This window comes from Calcarisporiella thermophila (assembly GCF_041956535.1).
Source record: "Calcarisporiella thermophila strain CBS 279.70 unplaced genomic scaffold VTP21scaffold_9, whole genome shotgun sequence".
Taxonomy (NCBI): Eukaryota; Fungi; Calcarisporiellomycota; class Calcarisporiellomycetes; order Calcarisporiellales; family Calcarisporiellaceae; genus Calcarisporiella; species Calcarisporiella thermophila.
Genome location: NW_027192199.1, coordinates 536,726 through 550,028, shown reverse-complemented (window position 1 = coordinate 550,028; position 13,303 = coordinate 536,726). Strand labels below are relative to the sequence as shown.

Genomic DNA, 13,303 nt, shown 5'->3' with positions numbered 1-13,303 from the left:
TAGCATTTGTGACTAGATCGCTTTATTATCCTTGTTTCTTTAACTGTGCCTTTTTGTGAGAATATTTAATACTATACGGTTGTTTATTACGCCAACCTTATTTTATGATAACTTTATTATATTGAGATGATGCCATTTTATTACTTATATTATTTATATTTTCCCTATGTGATGCGTTAACAACAGTAAAAAAAGACCGATATTTCATTTACAATAAAGACATGCTATTTTGTATTGAGATAGAACCGGATTATTTTACAATCCACTTTGTGTCGTTTATTAGCCTTTTGAAGTGTTTAGGGAAGGACAATCAAGAGCTTAGGGATAGCTAGAGGATTGTCGAGATAGACCTTGTCAGACCATTATCCGACGCAACAAAAACTTCTTGTAAGATAATTCAATAAGTAACTTGAAATTTAAGATTTCAAGTATATTTTTTTATCTGATCTACTCACTGCAATCAAAGGGCAATGGATACAGACATAGAGGAAATAAGATGAAGAGAGATTCATACAGAAATGGTGAAAGATCTCGATAAACCAGATTGATGATACCCGAGCTTAGCACTCTTCATCCTTTGAGCATAAATTTTACTTTCCTATTTCTGCTTGTTTCTTCCCCTTTTTATAGTCAAATCAATGATAACAAAATTTTGTGTACTGAATGGAGAAATTTTTTTTAAATTTACTCATTTTGTCTTGGCTTAAAAAAGCAATTTGGCGCATATGCAATATAATGTTTCTGAGTCAAGTATATATTGGACAGATTGTTATGTGCTCTAACTCACCAATGAATATAATATCACAATCTAATTTAAATCACTGTAAAGAAACAGATATACCATTCTTACCATTTGACTCCTATTTGGTAACTCATGATTCTTTGCTTCTGTTATTTCTGTTTACACCTTCAATAACACCAGCAATTCTCTTTTACTTATTCTCTATACGATTTCATCCTCAGATCACACCAAGATCTCGGTTGGCCCGCGGGTGCAGAGCATATTCGCACCCACTCTCTGACGCGATGCTGCAATCGCTCGTATTCAGTAGGAGCGTAGTCTCTCTGAGCTTTCCACCAAAATATTTGCAATTTTGTGCTATTTGTTTTCCTCTTACATCTTTATATGCCTAACATCTTAACGGATATCCTCGTATTGGTAGCATTTCCATGATTTCAATAATATTAATTAATATTCGAATTATGGGTATACTGTCTTATTATTGTAAACTTGTGGCTTGGCAATTTCTCAATTAACTTACATGTTTACACTTACAACTCGTCAACTTCAATGATTTAAAAAAAAAAAATGCTTAAAAGCATATTACCTCGAAGAGTACTCTTACAAACAATTGGGCGTAATCAATTTCCGGAATCGCGAGTGCTCTATGGATTTGTTTCCTATAGAGGCTATCAATCGACTTTAACTAGATTTTCACAGGAGCAAGATGTTTCTGATACTCAAGATCCCAGCGATCAAGCATCTTTAGATCCTCCTCCAACTGCCACACAAGGTCGAAGGAGAAGAAAATTCTTACAATGGTTAACAAGTGATGGAGAACGATTCCGCAAGCCAACCTTTGGCCAAACTAATTATGTTGGATCTACGGTATTTAATATATCTCCGAGCCATATTTTATAGCCACTTTAACAATGTTGCATATTCTTACAACTAGCCATTTCCCATGAACCCATTATTTAAGGCAAATGCACCTCTATCCGACAAAACTCGCGAGACTATTTACCAACTTTATACAAATGATCCTACGCGATGGACTCCGAGACACCTTGCCCAAAAATTCAATATTTCTATTCGTCGTGCAGAGGCAGTTATAAAATTGAAAAATTTAGAGAGAGACATTGAGGAAAAAGTATTGGATTCTCTTCTACGATTTAAGTTGTTACTAGTTCACCAAGAAATTCATTTATTATTTTACTATAGGGATTTTCTTTACAGAATAAATATCAAGAATCAATGGAGTCTCTGATGGGTGTAGCGCAAAACGAAAGCAAGAGGTTCAAAGAAGCTTTAGCAGAAGTTATACCTAGCGTGGGAAAACCAAGATTTAAAACTGTTGAAGAAGAAACAACATTTACTCCAAAAGATGCCGCTCGTGTTCTCGGTCGTCTTCCTTTTGAGGAAGCACACTCTCGTCTTTTAAAAGCAGAAATGCACAAGTCTTCGACTCTTGGTCGTCGCCGAACTGACATGAAAATTATAGAACGTGATCCGTCTCAACAGAATGCTCGTTTCCAATTCATGTTCACGGATATCAGTAAAAATATAGCTGCCGAGGTATATATATTTCGTTAACCAATTCCAAATGCAACAAATTGACAATATCTTTTTTATTTTTTAGAATCGACGTAATCGAGTACGCGAAAAGGATGGAACTCTACACGAATCTGTTGCGAATAATTAATAACATAAAATAAAGCGTATTTAAATTTTATTATTAAATGTTTTTCTTGACAAAATTATTAGCGAATGTTCTAATTATTCTTGTGATTATTATGTAGTCGTAAAATTACAATATCAATAGTTAAATGTTACTAATCACAATCTACCGGTCGTTCCCCGGTAAGACTGCTTTAGAAGTCAGTAGATTATTGACGTATTTTTGGAGCATCTGATTTTCAGATTGCAGCGAGGAACATTCAACTCGCACTGATTCCACTCGGTTTATGAGTGCTATCAGGTTATAAACAGTAAATAATAGAGTAAATAATATTGGATTTTGGAATTAAAATCCATCCTACCACTTAAGCTACCTTGCAACTCTAATATGTCACTATTTTGGGATATATATATAAAAAAAACCAAGAATTCTTTTAGAAATTGAACAAACCTTATAGCTTTCTCTGTCGAATTGTTAACTGTATTATTATGTTCATCCCTCATAGCGTCGTAAAATTTTTCAGAGCTCATCACGAAGAAGAAAAAATTGTTGCAAGAAAAGCCACTGTTAATTTTACTTGATAATTAAATATAATGGATTTGAATAATGAATATCATATACTAAGCGCGAATCTATTATTAATAATAATCAACAACAGATGCATCAAAAATATATACTTTATCGGAAATAATTTTGGTTTACTTTTTTTATATTCATTTTTGAATATTTTACTTAAAAACTATTCGTTCGGAAAAAAATAAAATATTTATAAAAAAAATATATAGAAAAAAAATATTAATCAAATAAATAAAAATTATTTCAATTTTCTCTTGTTTAATCTTTTTTTTTAAAGCTTATTTGTCAATTTTTGTTTATAAATTTTTAATAGCAAAAGCCACAATATTTAAATGCCTATCGATAAAATAGTCGAGAACTTATAATATTCTACAAGCAATGATTGTTAGCAGATTGATATCCGGAGGGTGGAGACGATGTAGTTTGCAGAATATGCAGTATAATGCATTTTACAATGTTCGTTTATACTTTAATTATTTTTTAGAGTTCGTGGATTTACCTAATCACATTTTCGGTCTCTTAGAATTCTAAAAGAAATTATAGCTCATATATTTTCGCTAATAAGCCTAGAATTGCATCATTATCACCACCATTTAATTGTTTGCAGTTTGGAAGAGATATTAGGTCGACTTATTCCTTGGAATTTAACCGCATACCCACAAGATTATTTACATCAAGAGGAGATTATAAGAATCGTTATCGTAACAACGTATCATATGGGCTTTACGTAGGGGCGGGTATGATTCTTGTACTGGGTCTTTCGTATGCCGCAGTTCCACTATATCGGATGTTTTGCTCAGCTACTGGTTATGGTGGCACTCCCAAAACTGATTCGAACAAATTCGCTGCCGATCGACTAATCCCGAAGGAGGATGCACGTCGCATTAAGGTCACATTTGTTGCCAATACATCTCGATCTATGCAATGGTCGTTTAAACCGCAACAGCGTGAGGTTCGAGTATTACCTGGTGAGACTGCTCTTGCTTTTTATACTGCTCGTAACGAGTCGGATAAGGATATCGTGGGTATCGCTACTTACAACGTGACACCCTTCCAGGCTGGTCAATATTTCAATAAAATCCAATGCTTCTGTTTTGAAGAACAGAAGCTTGCTGCTGGCGAGGAGGTAGACATGCCTGTCTTCTTCTTTATTGACCCAGAATTTGCAGAAGATCCCTCTACGCGTGACTACGATACCGTTACTCTGAGCTATACTTTCTTTAATGCCAAGTATTCTGAAAGTCTTCAGTGAAACAGTTTTGGTCAGAACTCAATAGAGCGCTTATAGAAATGGGGGTGGGGCAATGATTATATGTAATATTACTGGGGGACTAATTTATTTTATAGAATAAACTTTTTTTCAGTCCTGCAATTGTATTCGTAACCTGCTATATTCTATATTTTACTATTGAAAATAATAATGGAAGAGCACATTTTCTAACTCTAAATCCCATGTTACAAATTAGTTGATCCTTGAGATTGAGATTCCCGCTGAACACGGCTAATATAGGCACGTGAGACAATATTCCACGCCTCCATATAGCGGTCCATACATTTGGAAATGCAGGTCTGTTGTAATAAGATATTAATTTCCATAGAATAATACCTGGAGCTTCAAATATTTAATCTACCTGGTCGCTACTCTCCAATCGATATCCTGGCTTTGGCACACATTTGGAGAAGCATTTCTCGTTCATTTTCTAATATTTAAAATAAATTAGAATGGCATAAAATCCATCGGTTTCCTCTAAAACATCTAATGTTATAAATACATTTATCAACTCTTGAGCATTTGCAAGTGCAAGTTCACTCCTGACTTGATCCATGACAGCTTGTTTTCGGCTCTCCTAAGTATAAAAAATTAAAATGTATTTAGATTTTCAACAAATGAGGATTTTAAAAATACCATGTTGTCCGAAGAACCAACAGAAGAAAGTCCACTGAAGCTACTGTAATCACTCATGTTTTATTATTTTTATTTATTTTCGGTTAAAATAAAGAGATTTCAAAAAAGTGCAAGCGCCTTCTTGGTAAAGAAATACTAAGCCACCAAAACAATATCAAAATTCTTTCCAAAATTCATTATTTGCGAATTCTTGCACGCTTATTACTGTTGCTTCCTCCGCTGTTTTTCGCATTTTTGTTTCGTTGCTTAGCTAAGCGTTTAGCATTCTTCTCCTGCCACTTATCCCATTTTTCAAGTGTCTCCGCAGGAACGTAATCATATCTCAGTACTGTCGCGCCTTGAGTAGTGCATATTACATTTCTATTTTGAAAAATATTAAATTACAATGGAAAAAATAAAACCAAAGTGCACTACCCACCTGCAATCGTGTGAGAATGCACATGCTCGAATTGCCTTTACAGCACGTCTATGACTAAGCTCAACTACTACTTTTCCTGTGCGTAAGTTGTATATATATGCATTCCCATTGCTTCCCCCTACCGCTAGAAACTTTCCATCAAGGCTAAAAGAAAGTAGAATTACTTGGTATATATTGAAAATATGAACATTCAATGTATAGTAAGTTTACCTGATATCAAATCGACAAACATTGTCTATACTGTTTTTTACTTTGAAGGATCGTATATGCTATAAATAAAATATTTGTAAAATTTTATACCCACAATCAAGCAATTATTAAGCTACTTGAAAGGTTTCTGGGTCCCACATTTCCATTCGGTTATTTGTTGATTTTGAAACTATATGCTCACCCGCGAACCGTATGCAATCTAAAGATATATTGTCAAACGTAAGAAAATTGACTAGAATCAAAGATAAAATTGTTTTTAAAAATACCAATAGGTGAATCCCCGTGCGGCTTCTTCCCATTACCTGGATGTCCAATAAGAGTGACAAGCTGACTCTCTAATCTTCCGAAAACTTTGGGGCTTTCCGGTATGTAATCAAGACTGGGTAAATCCCATCGACGTATGTCTCCTTTAAATCCTCCCGTAAAGAACTGTTTTCCCGAAGGTTCAATTGCCTGAATGTGCATTATAATCAATAGCATGGTAATTTTATAATTACAAACAGACTCACAATAACTGAGGCATCGACTTCATATATTGCTAAACAATTCTCGGTGTCTATGTTCCAAAGACGTACAGTTCCATCTCGCGATGCTGACATGATATATGATTTGCTGTTAGGAACACGTTGGAGGTCCACAATAGGTTCTAGAAAGAGGACGATTTTCTATTATTGATTTGTGCAAAAAGAATAGGTATTTTGTATATTTACTGGAATGGCCTGATAACACCTTCACTTCTTGTGATGTTAGCATGCTAAGAATATGAATCATAGTATCTTTGCCAGCAGTAATAAGATAGCCATCATATCCTTTTCGTATCCAGCAGCATGCGTTGAGTTCCTATGTTTAGATAAGAGCTTAAAGTGATGCCAAAGAAGTTTATTGCTTGAGCAAAATATAACTACCTTCCTAGAAGTTTGTGTTTTTCTGTTTTCCGAAGGATCGAGAGTGAAATGAGAAACTAGATCTAGGTTATCTCCACAATGTTCATTATCATATATGTTAACCTAGGAACAGAAATTTAATATCATTAAATACAATGATTAATTTTCAAAAGTTTAATCGATATACCTGTGCACCTCCGACAGTTGCCACAATATTACAAGTATCCTGGGGATTCTTTTCCAGAGCTAGACGGCTGTCATGTTCAAAATCTTGATGCGGTCCAATGTGATCTGCATCAAAAAAAAATACTGCGCGCGTCGTGTCTTGTCCATGATTTTCTCGTATAACTCTTCTAAGTCGAAAATTCTTGAAAATATTCTCCTGCATCTCATCTCTTTCGGATGTACTCTGATCTAAGTGCTGAATTATTGTGGAGTCATTAGTCGGTTGATCAGTTATATCTGGTTCTTCTGCTGTAAAATTAGAATCATTTGCAGGCGACATAGTTGATGAGTTCTCTTTTAAATTTTCGTTAACATTGGTCATTGTTTTATCATCGGAAAAATCGTTTTCTTCTGTCGTTGATTTATTCTCCTTTTTGATTCGCTCAGTTGGGGATGCTTGAAATGCATTTTCATCATTGTCCAGATCAATGAGTCTCTTCATGTTATAGTTTTCTTCGAAGGAAGCGTGTGATAAATTGAGAAAAGCGTGTTTTCACGCGTTTTTTTTTGTAAATTAGTTTTGTACGTGTTGGTGGCTTGAAATTATATGTCAAAAATTCAGGTTACACTCAATTATATTCAAAAAGAGAGGGTTTTCGAAAAACTTAGACCAAGTCTAAAGATAAGCCGATAAATGACTAACATACCGCACCGATCTCCATCGAATAACCTTAATGGATCAATAACACGGAGATTTTATCGTCCCTTCTCCACACCTCCTCTTAAAAATGCTCCAGGCAGAAAATGTAAGCGATATCTCTAGTCACATTAAAAAATAAACACTAAATTCTGCTATAGATGTTATTGGAGTTTGTGCAATGGACAACAAAGCTAGATCTAAACCCATGGGTAATATCCTTAATCGACTTCTTGCATGTGGGCAGTTCGAGACTGTAATATTTGGCGACAAGGTTATTTTAGATGAAGGTGACTACTGTATTATGTAAATTATTAAATTAAATTACGGTAATCTAACGTACCATGAATAGATGTGAAGAATTGGCCTGTCTGTGACTTCCTTATCGCATTCTTCTCTAGCGGATTTCCTTTGCATAAGGCAGTCGAGTATGTCAAGCTTCGAAAACCATTCTGCGTTAACAATCTTGCAATGCAGGAAGTTTTATGGGATCGTCGTGTGGTACTCAGCATTCTTGATACGATCGGAGTTCCGACTCCTCCTCGTTTGATTGTCAATCGTGATGGTGGACCGCGCCTCTCCTCTGAAGTACTGAGCATGATTAAGGATCAGTTCGGAATTGATAAAGCACAGTTACAATCTCAAGAAGAAGCCGTTCGCTTAATAGACGATGAGACTCTGGAAGTTGGCGGAAAGCAACTTAAAAAACCTTTTGTTGAGAAGCCTGTTAGTGGCGAAGATCATAATATTCATATATATTATGATAAACTTCGAGGAGGTGGAGGCCGACGACTTTTTCGAAAAGTTGCCAACAAGTCAAGTGAATTCGATCCCAATCTCAAGACACCTCGAATGAACGGCTCGTGTATGCAGTCTTTGTGTATACTGTTAAATTTTACTAATTTCTGCTAATTTCGATATCCGTAGTTGTATACGAAGAGTTTTTTGAGGTAGATAATGCGGAGGATGTAAAAGTATACACAATTGGCCCAAATTTCGCTCATGCAGAAACAAGAAAGTAAGTGCTCTTCAATTCAATTTCCACTTGAAATTTCGTAATTATTCTTTATCATACTTGCAGATCACCCGTGGTTGATGGTATTGTTCGTCGTAACAACGAGGGAAAAGAATTACGATATGTAACCGAATTGACATCTTTTGAACGAGAAATTGCCCGTAAAGTTTGCTTAGCGTTTCGCCAGACCATCTGTGGATTCGATTTACTTCGTGTTAATGGACAATCTTATGTCATTGATGTCAATGGATGGTCCTTTGTGAAAGCAAATGACTTTTACTACGATCAATGCTGCAAGATTCTGCGCAATATGTTTCTTGCTAACACAAGATCGCTTAATCGTCGCCTCTCATTATCCCCTACTATTCCTAAGGAGCTAAGCTATGAGAGTTCATGGAGACTTAAGGCCTTTATCACAGTGTTTAGGCATGCGGATCGAACACCAAAGCAGAAGATGAAATTCTTTTTCAGTTCGAAGCCTTTCATTGACCTTCTAGGCGGAAGTGAAGAAGAAGTTATTCTCCGCAAAATCAGTGATTTAAAACGAGTGGCTAGCACTGTCAAGGAGGCAATGGATCAAAACCTAGAAGATACTCGGAAACTTCACCAACTACTTCGAGTCCTAGAAAAAAAGGCAGATCTTCCTGGTACTAAAGTTCAACTCAAACCAAGCTATAGCAAAACCGATCCAAATCAACTAGAAAAAGTACACTTGGTATGTAAATGGGGTGGCACTTTCACTCATGCAGCCCGTTATCAATCGCGCGATCTAGGCGAAAATTTACGCAAGGATCTTATTATTATGAACCGACGAGTGCTTGATGACATCAAGGTATATAGTAGCTCGGAGAAGCGTGTTAGCGCAACTGCTGATATTTTTGCCCGCGTATTTTGCAACAATCGCGACCTTCCGGAAGATTTCATAATTTTGAAAGAGAAGATGTTGGATGATTCCAATGCCGCTAAGGAGCAACTCGATATTGCCAAGTATAAGCTACGCAATTTGCTTCGCAGTGAAACTGAATTTACCCTGAAGCAGCATATGTGTGGCTGGCCAGAAGGATTAGGTGAACCCTACGAGGTAGTGCACGAAGTAATTGATATAATGTCAGGACTTCGTACAATAATGCAGCATAACTACGACCGGATGGATATTGATACGATTCAACTTAAATGGTGTTGTGCGGAAAGTCCAGAGCTCTTCCGGGAGCGCTGGGAAAAACTATTTAAAGATTTTTGCGATGTTCCTCGTGAGGATTTTGATCCCTCTAAGATCTCCGAGCTATATGACACATTAAAATACGATTCGCTTCATAATCGACGTTTTCTGGAAACAATTTTTGGAGAATATGTTCCAGAAGGAGAGCCTTCACCATTATCAAACTCAGGCAATCTTACTCCAGGCATAGGATACACTGCAATGACAGATCAATCGCAAAACGCTGGTAATAAGAATATGTTCACAGGCGCATTGGCATTTGTAACTGGAAGTGTAGCCTCTTCTCCTGTGAGTTATGGGGGATCCTTTTCATCGCGTTTTCAACAGGATGAACAGCGTGAGAATGGCCTTACTCGTCTTAAAGAGCTTTATCGCCGTGCAAAGGCTCTCTTTGACCTAGTGGCACCACTCGAGTACGGTGTTGAAGACGAGGAAAAGCTTGAGATTGGATTACTGACAAGTCATCCATTACTACAGCAAGTTATTTTCGACCTTGAGGAGGCTCGAAAAGCTGACAATCCTTGTACTCGCCTTTATTTTACCAAAGGTAAATTTTTATACAGAATATTCCATTATTCTAATACTATTTATTCAACGACTTTTTTTGCAGAATCCCATGTGCATACCCTGCTTAACATCGTATTTCTTTCTGGGTTCCCAACACGGATTGCAAAGCACGAACTCCCGGAACTCGATTATTTAACCCAAATCACATTTGAATTATATGAACGAAATCCACAAATTGAATCTGACGGAGAAACCTCCACTACTAAGGAATACTCGCTTCGTATTGGATTTAGCCCAGGGGCTCATGACCCGAGCATATTAGACCTGAGTTTGGATGGGCGGCATTGTCTTTCAGTTGCTCCTAGACGGTAAATTGATGTACATTCATAACTTTGTATTTTTGCGGTTCATCTTATCGTTTTTATTTATTAGGAGTCTAACGCATCATATAGACCTAAATCAAGCTTTTTCTTATTTGAAATCACACCTCGGAAATTCAAAACTTGAACGTTTACTTGAAAGAAAACACTTCCATTATAATGAGGAAGATGTGAATTAAAAGAGCTCATCTGGCTATTTATAATATGCAGTTTTAAATTTTTATTATATTTTAAGCTTTCCTAGATTTCTGACTCTTTTTGCATAGAATAATGTTATATATATCTGTATCAATACGGAGTTTAAATTTTAAGAAGTGGCTTAGAATCAGCCATGGTAATAACCGTCAAGTTCTTCAGTCAAAGCTTCGAGTTTTAATTATTACATTAGGTTATTTAATCTGTTAACTTTTGTAGAATTCATTTTGGAACAAGTTGGAAATACAGAGTATATTCTAAATTGCATATCCTCTTGAATTTGGATTTCACAGATACATTTTCCTAACTATATTCTTTTTTTTCCAAAGTGAATAATAATTGTCTGTGTGACGCCTAGAGTGGATTTGAACGTTGGTGTTTCTTTCATTTTCATTTCTTCGCAATATTTCTTCACTTCCTGCTCATCTCCATAATTTGCATTAAAGTGAATTTTCAATGTCGACTATTGCGCAGTATATATCACCTGCTTCACAGACACATCTCTTCCAACAACAAGAAAAACAATATCAAGATCTCCAACCAGAACTACAGAGACAGCAGCGACCGCTAAATCAACAGCAGCAGCAACAAGAAAAGATATTCTTATCTATGGGTGATATGGAACAATGTAATTCATCTAAGTAACATTTATCTCCAGGTAATTTAACTTCTCGACACCTCAACTAGTAGGTACTTCTGCATCCAATTACCGCCAATTGTTTGCAACCTACCCTATTCCAAAACAACAGAACGCCAACCCATCGCCACCATATCAGCAGCCAACAATGCAAGCTAATCGTCAGCCGCATCGACCAACTGGATCCAGTGCAATATCTCAAATGTAAGTGTATAATAACAATTCCAAAATTTTAGTTTGGTATATCCTGAATCTACTTTTGACTTATATTCTGTGCTTGTTTTTTAGTCCATCTCGTGGAAGTGCAGTACTAAAGCTATTGCAATATGGTGAAAGACTGTCACAAAGCATTGGGGTTGGTTGTTTTTAATTTTTTACTTTCGTCGATCCTAACATTTGCATTTATCCTTGCAGAATAAGGATATACACTATTGGAGATCATTGGTGAACGAATTTTACAGCGAAACGGGTGTAATGCGATTAAATTTACATAATTGTGAAAATAATGAGTCGCGTCAAATTGGTATCTCGTTTTTTTTATTACATAGTTTTATCTCTTTATTAATTATCCCCAAATATTTGTGATTAGATATACCTGCATCTATATTGCCACGTTTCTACGATGCATTGTGCGAAGAGGGGGTTATATCTATACAACTAGTAATTGGAAGTATACAAGAGTACATGGGGCAACAAATACGATACATCGAATGCCCACGAGCTTTGCTATTACACCACTACCAGCATGGTGTGAAGGTATATTGCCCATTAATTTTCACTCTCGCCATATTATTTATCTCTTTATTGTCGCAATAGATTATCCTTGAAGGACATTTGCGTGTCACTATAAATTCGTTTTATAAGATAGAAGCTTTCGATTTCCGAACACAGCAACATGCTGAGTATATCTCTAGGAATGTTCTATCTAAAGGAGATACAACCATAGGCTCACATAGAATTGATGGAGAATTCTCAAACGTTAATCAGAGAAATCCAAATATTTTTCTCTACAAGTCCCCTGGTTCAGCTATGAAGTTCGTAGAACGTTCCATTATCCCAACTAGCCCAGTAAATGCATGGGGGATTCCCGAGCGCGTGATGAGATTTTTTGAGGTATTACTTATATTTTTATATATTATATAATCTTTTCCCCTCTCTAATATATGAATATTTTTTACCAGATTAGCGAATGTTTCTGGATGATGAAGGACTTAGTATCATTCAGTTTGAATAATAATATAGGACCCAAAGGTAAATATAGATGTTTATTTAGAGAATAAACTTATATTAGATATCTTATTTATAGAATCACTTCAAAAATTCGCCCTAACTATTTCAAATATGCGGTCGCGAACTTCCATTTCCGCCTCTTCGACTGGAATCCCAGATACAACCACACCTATAATACCTTCGCCGCGACCTCCTACACAGTCTCCCTCTCTATCTCACTCACATCCTTCGCCATCTTCGAGAAAGCGGTCTTTTGTAGAAGGTAAAGGCATATTGAATGCAATTGTTATTTTGTTATTTCATTTGTCTGCATTAGATCGCAATCTAGAATTATACAATGCCAATACTCCACCGCAGGTCGGAGGAGGGCGTGATGGCAGTGATCAAATTAAATATCATTCGAGCGAGAGTCCACAGTCAATCAAAAAACCTCGCATGATGCCGCGGAAATCATCAAAATCCGATCCAACTCGACGTTCCTCGACGTCATCAAACACTGGAAGCTCTGGTGTATTGGCTAGTACATATAATGGTGATGTTGCTAAAACTTAGCCCTTTAAGGGGATAACCTAACCCTATGGATGTGTACCATCAATTTATTTTTGTTTTTATTTTGTACAGTTTCCAATTCTTCGCATCTCTATATTATATAACACATTTTTAATAGCTATGTTAAAAATACGATATCTATTTATTTTATAAAAATTGTAAAATAAAACCTTTGCCTATTCCAAGTATTCTAGTAATAAAAATAATTAAAAAATGCGACAGCTGCAGGACTCGAACCTGCGCGGGCAGAGCCCATGTGATTTCTAGTCACACTCCTTAACCACTCGGACAAGCTGTCATTTCGTTTATTTGTCGT

The 13,303-nt window shown here is 36.1% G+C and overlaps 7 protein-coding genes and 1 non-coding gene across 8 annotated transcripts; 4 read left to right on the top strand and 4 right to left on the bottom strand.

Annotated features, from left to right (window-relative positions):
* Positions 1–1,309: 1,309 nt before the first annotated feature.
* VTP21DRAFT_11585 (mitochondrial 37S ribosomal protein mS45) lies at positions 1,310–2,423 on the top strand (the record flags this gene model as incomplete). Its single annotated transcript, XM_069391045.1, has 4 exons — positions 1,310–1,609; positions 1,677–1,871; positions 1,943–2,296; positions 2,361–2,423. The coding sequence occupies 4 exons, from the start codon at positions 1,310–1,312 to the stop codon at positions 2,421–2,423; spliced, it is 912 nt and encodes a 303-aa protein (XP_069252216.1).
* A 141-nt stretch (positions 2,424–2,564) lies between these two features.
* Positions 2,565–2,929, bottom strand: VTP21DRAFT_11584 (uncharacterized protein; the record flags this gene model as incomplete). The annotated part of the gene is made up of 3 exons (XM_069391044.1): positions 2,565–2,692; positions 2,761–2,792; positions 2,850–2,929. 3 exons carry the CDS (start codon positions 2,927–2,929, stop codon positions 2,565–2,567), a joined length of 240 nt encoding a protein of 79 aa, XP_069252215.1.
* A 424-nt stretch (positions 2,930–3,353) lies between these two features.
* VTP21DRAFT_11583 (uncharacterized protein) lies at positions 3,354–4,227 on the top strand (the record flags this gene model as incomplete). The annotated part of the gene is made up of 2 exons (XM_069391043.1): positions 3,354–3,431; positions 3,499–4,227. 2 exons carry the CDS (start codon positions 3,354–3,356, stop codon positions 4,225–4,227), a joined length of 807 nt encoding a protein of 268 aa, XP_069252214.1.
* Positions 4,228–4,430: 203 nt separating this feature from the next.
* Positions 4,431–4,938, bottom strand: VTP21DRAFT_11582 (uncharacterized protein; the record flags this gene model as incomplete). The annotated part of the gene is made up of 4 exons (XM_069391042.1): positions 4,431–4,544; positions 4,607–4,675; positions 4,748–4,822; positions 4,882–4,938. 4 exons carry the CDS (start codon positions 4,936–4,938, stop codon positions 4,431–4,433), a joined length of 315 nt encoding a protein of 104 aa, XP_069252213.1.
* A 119-nt stretch (positions 4,939–5,057) lies between these two features.
* Positions 5,058–7,060, bottom strand: VTP21DRAFT_11581 (uncharacterized protein; the record flags this gene model as incomplete). The annotated part of the gene is made up of 9 exons (XM_069391041.1): positions 5,058–5,241; positions 5,300–5,443; positions 5,510–5,568; positions 5,626–5,708; positions 5,776–5,962; positions 6,019–6,155; positions 6,220–6,349; positions 6,415–6,516; positions 6,581–7,060. 9 exons carry the CDS (start codon positions 7,058–7,060, stop codon positions 5,058–5,060), a joined length of 1,506 nt encoding a protein of 501 aa, XP_069252212.1.
* Positions 7,061–7,252: 192 nt separating this feature from the next.
* On the top strand, positions 7,253–10,555 carry VTP21DRAFT_11580 (uncharacterized protein; the record flags this gene model as incomplete). The annotated part of the gene is made up of 7 exons (XM_069391040.1): positions 7,253–7,364; positions 7,417–7,545; positions 7,608–8,120; positions 8,183–8,273; positions 8,337–10,036; positions 10,100–10,364; positions 10,429–10,555. The coding sequence occupies 7 exons, from the start codon at positions 7,253–7,255 to the stop codon at positions 10,553–10,555; spliced, it is 2,937 nt and encodes a 978-aa protein (XP_069252211.1).
* A 472-nt stretch (positions 10,556–11,027) lies between these two features.
* Positions 11,028–12,990, top strand: VTP21DRAFT_11579 (uncharacterized protein; the record flags this gene model as incomplete). The annotated part of the gene is made up of 9 exons (XM_069391038.1): positions 11,028–11,199; positions 11,259–11,412; positions 11,497–11,563; positions 11,623–11,731; positions 11,798–11,964; positions 12,025–12,321; positions 12,390–12,459; positions 12,515–12,700; positions 12,755–12,990. The coding sequence occupies 9 exons, from the start codon at positions 11,028–11,030 to the stop codon at positions 12,988–12,990; spliced, it is 1,458 nt and encodes a 485-aa protein (XP_069252210.1).
* A 213-nt stretch (positions 12,991–13,203) lies between these two features.
* On the bottom strand, positions 13,204–13,285 carry VTP21DRAFT_t121. Its single transcript has one exon. It is a non-coding gene; the product is annotated as a tRNA-Ser (tRNA).
* Between the last annotated feature and the right edge of the window lie 18 nt (positions 13,286–13,303).